General features: G+C 35.3%; 1 protein-coding gene across 10 annotated transcripts in view; it reads right to left on the reverse strand.

Annotated features, from left to right (window-relative positions):
• Positions 1-5,292: 5,292 nt before the first annotated feature.
• LOC140143032 (stAR-related lipid transfer protein 3-like) overlaps positions 5,293-15,645 on the reverse strand; it is a 38,982-nt gene continuing 28,629 nt past the window's right edge. For 7 of the 10 annotated variants that reach the window (XM_072165072.1, XM_072165067.1, XM_072165065.1 and 4 more), the window contains 7 exons: positions 15,139-15,273; positions 14,107-14,228; positions 13,151-13,306; positions 12,611-12,786; positions 11,945-12,049; positions 11,343-11,442; positions 5,293-6,057 (listed from right to left, as the gene is read on the reverse strand). In XM_072165072.1, coding sequence (XP_072021173.1) covers positions 5,905-6,057; positions 11,343-11,442; positions 11,945-12,049; positions 12,611-12,786; positions 13,151-13,306; positions 14,107-14,228; positions 15,139-15,273 — 947 coding nt within the window. In that variant the 3' untranslated portion in view covers positions 5,293-5,904. The remainder of the gene's footprint in view (positions 6,058-11,342; positions 11,443-11,944; positions 12,050-12,610; positions 12,787-13,150; positions 13,307-14,106; positions 14,229-15,138; positions 15,274-15,645) is intronic. The other 3 variants (XM_072165075.1, XM_072165069.1, XM_072165070.1) reach the window with 1 other exon arrangement.

Consider the following 15,645-nt stretch of genomic DNA (forward strand, 5'->3'; position numbering starts at 1 on the left):
TTTCATCACTTACATCACGCTGATTACCGTATAATTTTAAGTTTGTTCGGTTTATATAAGACGGAAATTATTCGGCTTTTCTTATTGCACCCGTCAATAAAGTCCCAACTCATGCTCACGTAAATTCACATAAGCTTGCGCCAGTCACGCATTTGGCAACGCACAACTAGCGTAAGCATTGCGCCCAACTGCGTGCATGCCATTCTATATCAATACACGGTGTTACGAGTCTTATTTTGTCCGCCTTATATATGCCAAACAAACTTTATTACAGGATTTTTTTGAAGCATTTTGTACATAGTGCATCTAATCAGGGACCATGTATGAATGGTCCCTGATCTGATGCAAACAAGCAGTGGCTCATACTATTTTTCATCTTTGTGAGTCAGTGCTGTCAACATGATGAGGCAGCTATCTCTCCCAGTCATCAGTTGCATCTTTAAATATATCAAGTGAATGCATGTGATTTGTAGCATGCGCTCCATGATATGTGACCTGCTACCACGAAATCAGTGTAAAGTTGACGCGACTTTATACTCATTTTGTTGAGTTGGTAGTTTCGAGATATTTGGTCTGACTAAGTTGGTGTTCTTTGTTTGCCGCCACCTGTACAAGCCAGTTGTATTATCCTTCGTGAATGGCCCATTGAGCCCCCATTCACAAAGGACATACAGACATACTTTGTGGCTTTAACAGGTGAGTGAACACCAACGCAGTAGCCAGGGCGTTTTAAGTGACTAACTCCAAGCGACTTTACGCTGATTTCGTGGTAGCGGGTCACATATGTGCACTGGAAAAGATAATACATTTAAAACACACAGTATACATAAAATAATTGAGTAATAAAAATAACCTAAATAAATTAAAACTTTCTTTTCTACATGCAGTTTTCCATTTGCTTGATAACAAGTTCAATGTATGAAAACTAAATGAGACTTGCTCCCATAAAATGAGTGTTAATAATCGCAAGTTGACAGTTTTGAGTCCTCCTGGCTACTGATGAGTTAATTTGACGTGCACCTGTACAAGCCAGTAGTATACCTTTTACACTCATTTCATGGGAGGCTGGGTCACAAATATCTGTACGATCATCAAAAGTGTTACAGAGGAAGAAGGTAAAGAATGCAGCTGTCATGTGCGTGATAGTGTTTTTTGGGTACATATTGAACTCACCAGTTTTTTCACACCTATAAAACGTCCAATTCCCCATTTCATTTGCCGTTTTGCACCACATGTATATGTATGTATAGTATTTTTTAATACTGTTTAAATGGTTATTTTCGTGATGATTTTATTTTCACAAATTTCAGGAATAGAGGTTAGGTTACTAATATTAAAACATGCAAATAATATGAACTTTTGTCACATAATAACAATGTTAAGGAATAAATTTTACGAAAATACCTCATACACGAAGGTCCCATTTGTCCGAAATTGCAAAATATTATGTACACCAAAAAATCCACTTGCACAGTATACAGTTTTTATTCATGACACGATCTGCTCCATGGAGGCCGAAGAAGGCATTTTAGCTCTCCATGTAGTTTCTGGAATAGGAATAAAATCTAGATGAAAAAGCTTGGTGAATGAGCAGCAACAAATACACACTCATACACGTATGTAATATTTATTTTTAAGTTCCATGTTTGTTCCCCTTAACCCAATTAGTTAACCTGCTATAAGAAATGGAACTACTTTATTTCGTGCGGATGTGTACATTGTTGACTTTTTCGGTTGCTCGGTCGAGTTGATGTGACGTCCCTACCAAACTCAGAGTGAACCAGTGTATAGTTATTTTATTATTGCAAGACTACATGACAGTCACACTATTAAAAAGCAATTTGGCTTTTTAAGTTGAAGTCCATACACCCTCTATGGAAGACATGACCTTAATCTCCCACACAGGGGGTGTAGATTTCAAATGGAGTCACCCATATTAAAGTAACCCCATTTAAAATTCACCACTCCCTGTGTGGAAGATTATGTCTTCTATATTCATAGGGTGTAAGGATTTCAAATGGAATAGCCCATTTATAATTATACACTTGACTTTTGATTTAATTTTTGATTCCCACTGATGAATTTTCTCACACTGACAATCAACAATACAATACTGATCTACACTTGTTATAAATAAATATTTGTCTCAACAACTTCATTCCATTATACATTCATGATTAATCTTCACAACAAACCTTATTTGCACCATTTTATTAGCCAATTTAATATAAAAAAATAATTATTATGCTGATACAGGCAAGCAACTTTTACAAAATAATTTAAGTACAATTTTATTTGTGGCATCTTGACACTGTAATTTTGCTTTCTGTGGAGAGAGTGGCATTTATCTCAGTTTTCCTGTCAACTTGATTGCAAATTGTTGACAACTTTTGCCACAACTGATCTTAGAGATCAGATGACCACTGGTAGCATTTGTTGCTTGGGTTTGATCAACAAGATGTGTGTTTGCACAATTCGCTTTCATAGTGCACATTAGTAACCACTGGTTACTGCTCCAAGCCTGGGCTCATACACCTGTTCCGAATTTTGATGTGCCATAGGCTTTGTGTTGTGATCATTTCGATCAGTGGTTCATACCAAAGAAAGCGTGATCCAGTTGACCTAGCAACGGTCATATTCTAATGTGCATTGCAACAGCGAATAAAATTCTCTAATATTAAGGCAGACAGCCAACAAACATAAAATATCCTTTAAACTGTTTTTAAAACATTTTCAAACCATTCAATGTGGAACTCTTAATGGCCATGGTTTTAACCATGTTTGCAAATACCATAGGCAGCATCCCCCTACATTTCCATGGGGGACGTCTCTCCCTCCCTTAAAAATCCTAATAGAATAAAAAATAAAGAAATAATTGCCCTGTGCATGTTCCATTTTTAGTCCTAAAACATTTTGTTGTAATTGTAATATTTTATGCGCTTTACACACACTGGCCCATCAATAACCAAAATTCGCTTTCATTTAGTCTGAAATTAAATTTTTTTTTCCTGCGCTTTGTGCGCAAATTTAATGGCCCTATAAACTGGCACAAAATATGCTTGTCCCCCACAATATGCTTCTGCTGCCACTAGCAACTTTCAAATATGTTTAGAAAATGCTATTATAAAACGGTTTATATTATAACTCAACATTTAAACATTTTCTGGGAAACATTGTGCTGCCTTTTGAAAATGTTACTAAAACATTTTGTATTTGCTGGGAAGGTACTAAAAAATAGGTATTGCTTCAAATAAACAATAAAAAGAAAAGTATTTTGCTGATTAAAAATCAAAGTGTCTCAAATTTCGACGCGTAATTACAGGCCTGGCATCCATATTGGAGCCAGATTCTTACAACCCTCATGGTTTAAAAATCTCTCTTCCCAATGAATCAATGGACAATTCCTGTTGAAATCCATATACCCTATGGAAGACATAGCCTTAATCTCCCACACAGGGGGTGTATCGATTTCAAATGGAATCACCTATTTCTGGTCACCAATCAGACAGCTAGTTTGTACTTGGCTGCAACTGCAAAGTATTATAAGCTTCTTATAGACTTCTCATTCAATGTTGTGCAATAAGTTTTCAAAATGCAAAAGTAAGGCAAAATATACAACACAAAAGTTGGAACACAATGTGAGATTGTGATCATGGCCAGGGTAAACATTGAGTAACTGCGCATCTTTTACAAATAATGAAGAGGATTCTAGCATACAGTGTTTAAAGCCACTGTACAACAGTGCAGAAACATCAACATACATTTACATGCACTACAATTGATGTAATTACATGTATCACAAAATGGTATTTTGAATGCACCCTATTGTTGATAGGAATGACTTGAGGCTTTGGAATGATCACACATGGCCCTCAGAAAACAAATTAGTGCATTTGGCTCTTGTCTGCTTCATTCAAAAGAATTCAAATATGATTCTTTAGCAGTGGGCATAACCAGGCTTTTGCAACAGGGGGGCAATAAACTGGACGTGCATTTAACATTTATATGACATACAGTGTACATTACTGTAAATTAATGACTGCTGTGTACCAATGGCTAGTCATCTACCGACTGTCCACGATTTCTGAGGGGCACCGCCCCTGCCCCCTGGCTATGCCACTGTTCTTTACCAGTTTTGTTACAAAGGTATTCATAAATGTGTTTTCCTTTGAAATTACCAGTCAGTTCAGCTGGTATCCTTCGAACTTACCCATCAGGTTTTTTTGTAGCACTTCCACAGCAAGTATTCAAACAGTGACTACAGATATGGGGCATTTCATATGTAGATAGACTGATGTATTTAAAGATTCAGCCATCATAGAGTGAATATATTAGCTAGGCTTATTATACAATCACATGTTACTGTATAAGTGGTAATTTTCGCGAGGGTTTTATTTTCGCGGATTTCGCGACTGGCAAAATTAACACCTCATGAATATATGTATAATGTATTGCAAATATAGGGTAAAATTAGGCAACCGCGAAAATAACAATCGCAAAAATGTCTCTCTCACTCCCAATTCGCAAAAATAACTGTATGCGAAAATTACCACTTATACAGTTGTTTTACCGATCAGCTGGGCTAATTATTGTCGAACTTTTTCATATAGCATAAGAGCAAATATATTAGCCAATAGCAAGCAAGCTGATACTAATTTCCACTCCTGCATTTAATATACTGTTATTTTTTAGAAGGTATGCATAATTGTCCCTTTATAAAAGCTATACATTTGGGCTATTCCATTTGAAATCAATCCATAAACCCCTGTGGAAGACATGCTCTTAATCACCCACACAGGGGTTGTAAATTTCAAATGGAGTCACACATTAATTCACACTCCCTGTGTGTGTAAGATTAAGGTTATGTCTTCCATAAGGGTTATGTTTCCATTGGTATAGCCCATTAAATTTCATACAAATAGTAGGAATGTTTCGGGAAAAAACATGTTTTTTTAAAAATAAAATATGTCATTCAACTAACATAACATGTGCACGGTTTGACTGCATAATCAAGCATATCTCAATCCTGCATAAGAGCCTAATTTGCCGATAACATAAACTGTTGTGCTATTCACACAAGATTAAGTAAATACAGTTCCTGGTGTTCTTTTGGTCACTCACCATGCTGTCATGGTTGATTCCAACATTTAGTGATCATACTTGACAATAATCACTAAAGTATTCATGGGTGCCACTTCATTGAGCTTTGTGTGACTCAAAATTGATTCTCACAAACTCATCTTGCAAGGATCAAGAGAATAATGTTAACTTACAGTGGGTGGAATAGACCAATTCGAAGTTTTCTGAAGTTTGTTATGGATGACTCCGTTTACTATTCCGCGTCATCGACGCTAACGCAAACACAACTATTACGTCTGAGCACAAATCTGTGTGAAATTAAGACACGGTCAAGCATTGGGTATGGCTTGTGCAACAGATTGATATTTATATTGCGAAGACCACATGAAGACCAAATCAAATGTGCTGCAGACGACAAACATTTGCATTTTTCATTCTTTTACTGTCACATTTTGGCTAAATATGTTGTACTTTCACTCAAAAGGGTACATGATTCTGCCTGATTCATTGTGCACCAATTTGACCCCATAGCTTACTGAATAAATACTGCTCTTTTGCAATCTTGAATTGGATAGGTCTATAGGCATGATTTTGGGATGATCTTGATTCTCGCAAACTAAGACTGCATGATTCTCGACAAATTTGTAGCTGTAGTATTCAGGAATGTTTCTGAACATAATGGTTTCTGGCATCTTACTGTGCAGATTTATCATGATGGCTGGCTCCCAGCATAATGTTGTTCACCAATACTCATAGCTATTAGGAATGTTGTCTGAATCATGTGGCTCCTGACATCCTCTTGCTCATTCCTGAAGCTGTATACACCTATGATGGCTGGTTCCCAGCATCACCTGTTTCATCAACACTTACTGTTGTACTATCCAGGTATGTTTTCTGGACATGTTTGATGAGGTTTGAATGCATCTCAAATAGGACATGACATAATGCGGTATCAATGATTGCTTGAGGTGTCCAAACCTGAACAAAGTAAAGAGACAAATAATGAGACAAAATGTCAGTAATAAATATATCAACACCATCTTTTTGCTGAAAATAATGCAGGATTGCAACATGAACCATGTCACCTTTTAAAGGTAAAAACACATTACTGACATTATCACTACAGGTCAGTATCAAAATGTATAACATGTAAGTCAATGGAAACTTAGGGTTAGGTTAGCCTGTTTTAAAGTTATGGTCAGTTTTATGCTTTTTTTACAGAATTGCATGGAGTGAGATATTGTTGAGGAGCATATGGGATGGAAATATGGTTTGCCAACTAAAATTTTAATCACTTTTTTAGCCATGGCACTCAAAAATTTTAAAAGTGGAGGGGGGTAGGTGTAAGGGACAACAATTGATGAAGATGCATAAGATTTTACTACCTTGGCATGTGAATGTGTGAGAGATGGCAGACCTGCATGAAATGTTACTACCTTGGTGTGAGAGCATGAGACTCACTGAATATTAACAACCCTGCCTCTAAGTTCACATAGAGGGAACTTGAGCTTTGTATCCAGCAGACACTTTCAGGGTTTCAATCAGAATTTCACTCTATCATTGGCCAATTCCTGCTCCTAAAATTTTGGTACTTTACAAGAAGGATCATACGTTTCACATGGAAACCCCACCGCATGGGCACCTCAAAGTGACTGACACTTTTATAATTAGAGACTCAACCCCTTGGAGGTGTTTACTCACATGAGCATGATATATATAATGGGTAGGTACTATTTCAATGGACCTACCCATGATAATATTTTTATTTTAACAAAACTGTCAGTTATGTTTTTTTGAATTGAAACATTAGCATGATCAATGGAATATTAGTGTCATTAAAAACATAAAGAAAATTAATATTAGTGTAATGGAAAAATGTCAAGATGAATATTAGTGTAATTCAATAATATTAAAATGTAGTGTTCAATCAAAATGCAAAGATAATCAATATTTAATGTAATTCTAACAGAAACATAATTAATATTAGTGTGATAATAGTAAAAGGTCAAGAAAATTGGTGTTATTCAAGGAATGCTAAGCATATTAACAGGTAGCAAACAAACTAAAAACTAAATGTTATGCAAGTGCAAGACTGATTCTTCATCATGTGAATGCAGTACATAAGAATTGTCAGACTTCAAAGACCATAACATCTCATCCTTGTAATTTGAATATGTTTTGTTTGAAACAAACACGGGACTGAGTATTTCAAGTTACCCAATTGTCTATTCTCATTGAAACCCATACTTTCTCTGTGGAAAATCTCACACAGGGGGAGTGTGAATTACAAATGGGATAGCCCATATTGCTAACACAAGATCAGCAAGCACTGAACATGCCTTTCTTACACTACAATTATAGGTTAATGAACGAGTATTACTTGTTGGGAGAAATTAGACAAAATAATACAATGCTGCGCTGATGTTGATGCGTCTAATGCACGAGCCCGAAGGGGAGTGCATTAGACGCATCAACATCAGCGCAAGTGCATTATTTTGTCTAATTTCTCGAGCAACAATTAATCGAGTTCATTAACCTATTTCATACACGAGAAGAAAAAAACATGTGATTTTTACTTTTTTTATAACAAAATTATCACTAAAAATATTGGAAAATAGAACCAAATATAAATGCATCAACCCCCGAAAAATGAATCAATCCTACGCGACATTTAATCAATGCATGGTTTGGATTTTTCTAACGCTTGTTCTGATTGGTTCTCGCTATCTAAGTATGAATATGAAATAATCTCACAAAATCGCAAAAAATGTTCCCCTCTCTGAAATAAAAGAGAAGTAAAATCATGGCATGAAAGTATGTTGCACAGGTGAAAATGCAGGCTCTAGATCTTGGATGAAATATGAACTTAGAATACGTGACACGATCTGGTCCATGGGAGCCAAAAGAGGCATTTTTGAAAAATTGAGTTATTACAATTATTACCTTATACAATCATTAGTCTATCATATACTGAAAACACCAAAGGTCTAGCATAATTGGTTTTAAAGTTATGAAGTTTTGTGATGTATATTTTCTTATATATTTTATTGTTTTTGACCTCATATATTTGCCTTTATCTCAATTTCAAAATTGCTGCCTTTGGCCCCTATGGACCAGATCATGTCACATATTTCAATGAATTTAAAAGAAGATGGCACCTTCAACAAATTTGCATGTTGGTTGGTGAAATATGTATTGAGTTCTTGGTGGAAACATGGGTACGGGGTTATGCTGCAGATTTGGGGTGTATTTTCACACTTTTTGGTATAACTTGGTGTTTATAACAGAAAACTGGTTTAGAGATGGGTGTTTTTTTTTCCTTCAAAATATTTCCAAAAATCTGGAAAAAGCAAAGATTTTTTTGGAGTAAATCGCACCAAAACATAGTTTATCCAAATTTTTAGGGACAACAAAACAAATAACTCTTCAGTAAAAAAAATTTTAATTTTCAAAAAAATAGATAAAAATATCTAGGAAACATTTTTTTTATTTGATCAACATTACCAATCATGGTAGACATTTGCTTTTTTATGATTTTTTGTTGTTGTTGTTGCAAAATTGAGTTGGGTGAAAATTTCTCACAATTGGTCAAAATTTAAAAAAAATTGATATTTTTGTCTAATTTTGTAAAAATTAATAAAAATATCTTTTACCAAAGAATTTTTTTCTTACCTTTCTTAGACACTTAATCTTTACACTTCCATGCAGGGAGTGTAAATTTCAAATGGGGCTACAGCACCTGAATGGATGACTCTATTTGAAATCTACACCCCCCTATGTAGGAGATTAAGGTCCATGAGGGGTGGATTTTTGGGTGGAATAGCCCAATGTTTAAAATTCAAAATGCTGATGTAAATGATATGTAGGGGTTTTAACAAGACTTTGTGGGAAAATAACTTGGTGTGACAAAAGCATCTTTACCAATTTAAGCCTAAATATTTCTTGCCAGAGAAATTGTACCAACAATTTGAAAACATAATAAGAGAGCACGTCAACAATAACTTTGATACCAAATTTGCCATTATTCTTTTGTTTATCGAAAATCAGTCTTTTACCCAAAGAAAGGAAACATTCAAGTCAGTCATAGCGAAGGCTACAATGATAAAGAGACTTTTGGGACATGTTGCAAAATAATTTTTGTAAATGGATAAAATGAAAATGTTAGTAGTAATTTATCTTTATGGTAAAGAGACTTTTGGGACATGCTGTATAATAATTAATGGATAAATGAACATATGCATGTTAGTAGTAATTGATCCATATGATTCCCATGCTGATAGGCAGATCTTACTCACCCCGCTCTTTATGTGGTCAAAGAAAACAGAAGTGATGATGATGAAGAATATAATCAAAGAAAATATGACAGAATTATACAAAGAAACAAAATACCCAGTAAATGATGAAAATTAATACAACTAAAAATTAAAAAAACAAAAAATGTGTGAACCCACAAAGTTGAAATCTCATTTTTGTCTATTTGTTTTTGATATCTTAAAAAACACAGACCATTCATTAACAGGCAAAGCCCTGGCTGGCTTTGTATGCTGTGAATTCTCACATATTCATGAGGGCTGATCATGCGATCATCCGTGTGTAACAAATCATGCATGCATTACATGACTTCCTGTTTTAGGGTGTTGTGTGTCTTCCCGTTTACGTGAAAGATCATAAAAATATGTGGTATGCGCATAACAGTTTCATCTCTTGCACTTCAGTTGCATTTCTGCAGGCATTCCACAACACAGATTACAAACCACTTCTACTCCAATATGGTGGTAAAGCATTGCAGCCATTTACCATGTCAGGTTGTTTCTGCACCAACTGTGGTGTCATTCAAAAACATTATATAAGTCCTGCCCTTAGAATGGCTAATCTACTATGTATATACCAAGTAATTAAACCAAATAAGTCACCACCAGTTGAGCGTCATTTTGAGATGACCTTGCAAAGAGTAATATATATTAAACCCTCTGCACAGCCATCTCAAAACGAGGATCTACCCACAAAGTGTATGCTTTGCAAGAGCTTTCTGGTGCGTTAATTCATATTTTGCCCATGCATTTGCAAGGAAAACCTTATTTTGGTAGCAAGGTGGTGGATCTGTGCAAAGGGTGAATAGATTAAGATTCCAGATTTCACCTGAGTGTACAGCTGGATTTCAATTAATCCACTACTTATTAAGATTGGTCTGAACCCTGGAATTATGGAAACTTTCGGGCCTCATAACTGCTAAATTGTTGGTCTAAAGTATATAAAAGTATACATATTTAGAATGGCAAAGACTTGATAAGTTCATCTGTGAGGTCAAATTTGGGCCAAAATGCTCATTTGGGCAAAAAAATCATAAAAAACCACCCATATTTTCGCCCAAATTTAAAATATTTTTGGTGAAGTTGGTCAAAATAAAAATAAATAAAAGGCTCCTAGATATTTTTATCTAGTTTTTAAAAATTAATAAAAAAAAATTTGGCCCAAGAATTTGTTTGTTACACTTAACGAAAAAGAAGTGGGCCAAAAACCGTTATATTTGGGATTATGGGCCAAAAATGGCATTTTGGCCCAAATTTGACCTCACAGATGAATTGATCAAGTCTTTGCCATTCTAAATATGTATACTTTTATATACATTACACCAACAATTTAGCAGTTATGAGGCCCAAAAGTTTCCATAATTCCAGGATTCAGACCAATCTTAATCAAGCTCTAATCCAGCCTGCTTCTCCATTCAAGGGGCATTTTATGATCCACAGCCTCATTCCATCACTTCCTCCAAAAAATTGATTTGTTTCTGTGCATAGCCTTTCTTGTCATTTGGCAAAGGCATCATCCATTTCCACACAGTGGCCTATAAGGCACTGTAATACATGCAATTATGCACAACTCTAAAATTTTATGTCTGAATCAACTGAATCAAATAAGCTATTGTGCTATACCCTAAAGTGAGGATGCTGAAATCATGATATGCACATTCAATGTTATAGCCATACACATATATATAGACTACGCAATTTAGAGTAGGGAAGGGGGTATACTCTGATCAGCTCATAATAGGCGGGATTCATAACATCGTGGATTGATATAGAATGACATACACATAGCTGGGCGCAGCACCTATATGTTGTGTATGGTGTAACTGATGCGCTCTTTTGTGATTTACGCGGGTGTAAGTTTGGACTTTATTGACTCGCGCATTATTACCGATTAATTCTCGCCTATTACAAGCTAATCATAGTATAGTTGTTCTATCATGGTATCAGCATTACCTTAAATTTGAGATCTGAGTGTAGTAACCAAGTAAATTTACATTTGGTTTGGTCGCCTTCTACTGGTTCTATAACCCAACCTCCTGTGCCATTGTAGCCCCTATGCATTAAAACGAAAGAAATCAACATTGGTGAAGTGTGAAATTGTATGGTTGCGAAATTGATTATTTTTTGTAAACGTATAAAATAAATGCAAGTCAATACAATGTATATAAATATGAATTTGTCGTAAACAGACAATTGTGTTTACTTTTAAAAGGCCACTGATCAGAGATAGGTGCCCACAGACCCAAACTATTTCCACAATTTTCTGATTATTACAGCTGACGAAAAAACACCCTAAAATGCATGTTTTTACCCTTATCTCCAAAACTTGGTTAATACTCAGGCGCCCACAGAACCATACTATTTCCGCTATTTTTTGCTTATTTCAGCTTTCAAAAAAACACCCGCAAAATGTATGTTTTTGGTCCTTATCTCCAAAAATTGGCATAATATTAAATTTAGCCGTTTCATTTGGCAAAACAGAATAATATATTGTTAATCCAAAACAATTAGTGCTGTATTTTCTGGAATCGGGAGTAGACCCTATTACTACTTACCTCACAATATTATCAGTAGGTGGCTTAGCTGGATGTTCTGCACCAATACTGCTACATTGATGCCTATCACCACGCTCCCAATAATTCCTTACAATTACAAAATCCCTGCAAAAAGACAAAGAGAATCAAAGATATTCCATTTCACACAAACATATTTTGCTTGCCTTCCACCATACAGCTATTAATGCTCTGCGTGCTAGCCATGCGCTTCAACGGAAAAAAGTTCAAGTTTTGAAATATTTTCTCAAAATATCAAGAGCTATCTTAAGAACTACTGAACCAATACTAGGCTTGTTTGTACTCATTTTAATGCATTTTTCATGCTGATTCCAAATATGGTCATGAAAATTTACATTTCTGAAATTCTTGGATTTAAATTTTTTTTTTGAAACATGTTGTCTGCAGTCGACACCCGCGTGAAGAGAGTTAATATACAAATTGCATATAAAATATAGGCATGTAAATCAAACTGGCAATTTTAGAAAACAACTGCTGTGTGTTGATGTGTTGGATCATATACAGTACGCACAATAAATAAGGTACCAGTTATTGAACACAACCGAAGTGAGAGTAGATTTCAAAAATCAAGGTGACTACAAAGTGCACAAAGGATTTTTTTCACTGATCTGAGGAAACCAAATAAGGCAAAAAAAAAACGGTACTCACCTACTAGCTACTACATTGCCAGGCCCAGGAGCTGCTTGAGTATAAATAATATCTATATGATCATCTATTTGTTGTAATGTTTTTACTTCTAGTACTGTATTGTTCCATTGTCTAGTATTGTCTATATCTTCCCATAGGATATGCACTAGTTGTTCTGCTGCTATCGGAACATCTCCCTGTAAAATAATGAGGATAGAAAAGCATTGACATCAAATATTTAAAAGCTTATATTCAGTGATCCCATTGAAAGTGTATAAAACTAGAATTATGCGGGCCAAAAATTGAAAATTGTGCATGAAGTGAAGGATAAGACATTAAAATTGTCATTAGGTATTTTTAAAATGAACAATGTGACAAAAACAAAGGAAAACAGCAATATTGACAAAGTTGAAGCCCCATTCAAATACATGTAGCTAGATTCATGTAAAATGTCATACTTTTGTCTTTAATACATGGCTTTCGGCATAACCACTAGCAGGCTTTGTTAGCATATCTTTAACACTAACAAAGGTACCAAACTCTGACACTCTTTTGCCTTACCATTAACCTATAAACCTTCCCCGTGATTCCTTCAAACGTATGACTGTCTAAAGTGACTGTATCACTCTGCTTTTCCATCACCCAGCCTTCTTTGGTAGCTAGCACTTTGTCCATTATTTTTGTTGATTCTTTGGCTTTTTGGATATATTCTTGCTCCTGAAATTCAGAAAGGCAAAATAAAAACATAATTTACAACTATCTTACATGCCAGACTATTGAAATTACCCATTACACCCTTAAATCTAGGCTACAAAATAAAAGTTATTTGATGAAACTTTTTCACTGATTAAGACAGCATTTTACTATTTGAAATTACTCTTGTCTTTAAAAGAAAAATAGAGCTGGACAGTTTCTGATACAATCTTTATAATATGTTTATATATATATTTCAAATGCCATTACCTATCATAGCTATGAAAATTGCAATTGACAAACCATTTGAACAGTTTTGCTTATCCTAAATTTGAGCTGATACATTTGCAAGCCTCTGCAGGCTGTGGGTCATTTTTTTTCCTTTCTAAACTCAAAGTGTGTGGGCGAGTTCAAATGGTTTATTTATGAAAGCCATAAATTTTGCCTCCGTGGCATACCAACCTGCGGGGAGCAAGTTGCCTGCCCTAGCTCAAAATACCTAGACATAATTGACCAAATGTTATAACATGTATCTTACTACAATGTATATAGCCTGGTTTTAGGCCCCAATTGTCCTCAAATTGACCTATTTTAGTGTTACAATTACAAATTTTCTCATGTTTTCTGTGTATTTGTCCCTTTTAGTAGTGGATCAGTAAGACAATTTGGAAATGTTGCCCCTCCCCCTCAGCTCATCAGTGAACCAGGAATGCCCTTGTTTTGCCTCCCCCAAAGCAAACTGGGACATATGACTTAACCAAAATCAATATTCCTTCAGATATGACAAATCATAAATGTTGTATAAATTGAGTGAGAATACATACCTGTATGGATGCTGCAAGGTTAACAGAGCTCCCTCGTTGACTGTTAGGCAGCGACTGAAATCCAGTCTTATAACTCCCGCTATATGGACTCTCCTCACCGCTCTCTGACTCGGTGTCTGATTCTATGAAGAAAACCAAGAAGAATGAATAGGTATGTAGAGGTGACACAACAATAATTGTCTTGCACAACAAGCCAGTGTCATAAACAAATATGTTCCTATCATATTCAACCTAATTTGCACCCTCCTCTAATTAGCTGCTTTACTTATTCAAATTGTATCCTTTACTTTTCTATCACTTTTAGCATGAAAAGAGTAAAAATGTTAGTTGAAATACAGTAAAATCGTCTTGGCTTAGAGTCGTAATACATCTGGCATGATTGTTTAGAGCCCTTTGCAATTACTTAATTACACTTTATTAGAGCCAAATTTTTACAGAAAAAATTGAAATATACAAAAATTACTTCTGTGTGTGTCATTTTGAAAATTCCTCATTACTGCATGACTGATCAATACTCAATCGCCGTGCTCATAGTTAGCGTGTTTCGAGAGAAAAGTCCACGTAAGTGCACTTTGAAATTCTCCTGTTTTCATTCAAAGTGGTATAATTTGGGGAAAATAAAATTGCATTGTGTCGAATGAGGTATCAAAATACACAGAACAACATTCCCATCTATTGACTACTATTTTAGGTTCAGTGTCTTTACCATATTGCTTTGTTTTAAGTGCATATGTGTACATCCATATCAAAACGATGCACTTGTCGGCTGCTACATGTACATGTGTCTCATTTCACATGCTAGCTAAGAATAAATACTAGACTCATCTCAAGTGGAGGTCACTTGGTTTAGGAATACCATGTGACTTGGTGATTATTTGAAGAGATCTCCACTTGAGATGAGTCTGGTTTATATTTTTAGCTATTACGTGAAATGAGACACATGTAGCAGCCGACAAGTGCATCGTTTTGATATGGATGTACACATATGTATACTTTTTGTGCGCAGTGTACATGTATGTGCAAGCAACATACCTTTTGGTGTTCCAATTGGAGAGTAAAACCCTTGTTGTCCACCATACAATGTGGGAGATCTGTAAGTATTCTGCTCGCTAAGTAATGGTGTCCGCTCTGAATTCCCTGATTGAGATATACTGTGATGATGAACAGCTGTAATAAGATCATCAAAAGCAATAGTCAATATCTTGTGAAGCTTAATGTACCAGGGAGGTAAATAAGGATAATTGACTGAGTGGGCAATTTAAAGCCATATTGTAACATTTGCCGAGGAGGACGCCCTCAATATTTTTCAAAATTCAGTTTTTTTACACATGTAATATTAATTTACTTTATGACTAACAGGCCCTGCAAAAATAACCGAGACTTACGGTGTTGTAGTTTTGTCAAGATTCGAGATTTTGAATAAAATGCTTGAACCATTGTTTTATTATTACGATGGAAATATTAGTTGAACAAGTAAACGATGTTCACAACACAATACATGGCATGTGGGATGGTACATATCCATCAAAGGCCCGTGCC

The sequence above is a fragment of the Amphiura filiformis genome, chromosome 20 (assembly GCF_039555335.1).
Source record: "Amphiura filiformis chromosome 20, Afil_fr2py, whole genome shotgun sequence".
Lineage (NCBI taxonomy): Eukaryota > Metazoa > Echinodermata > Ophiuroidea > Amphilepidida > Amphiuridae > Amphiura > Amphiura filiformis.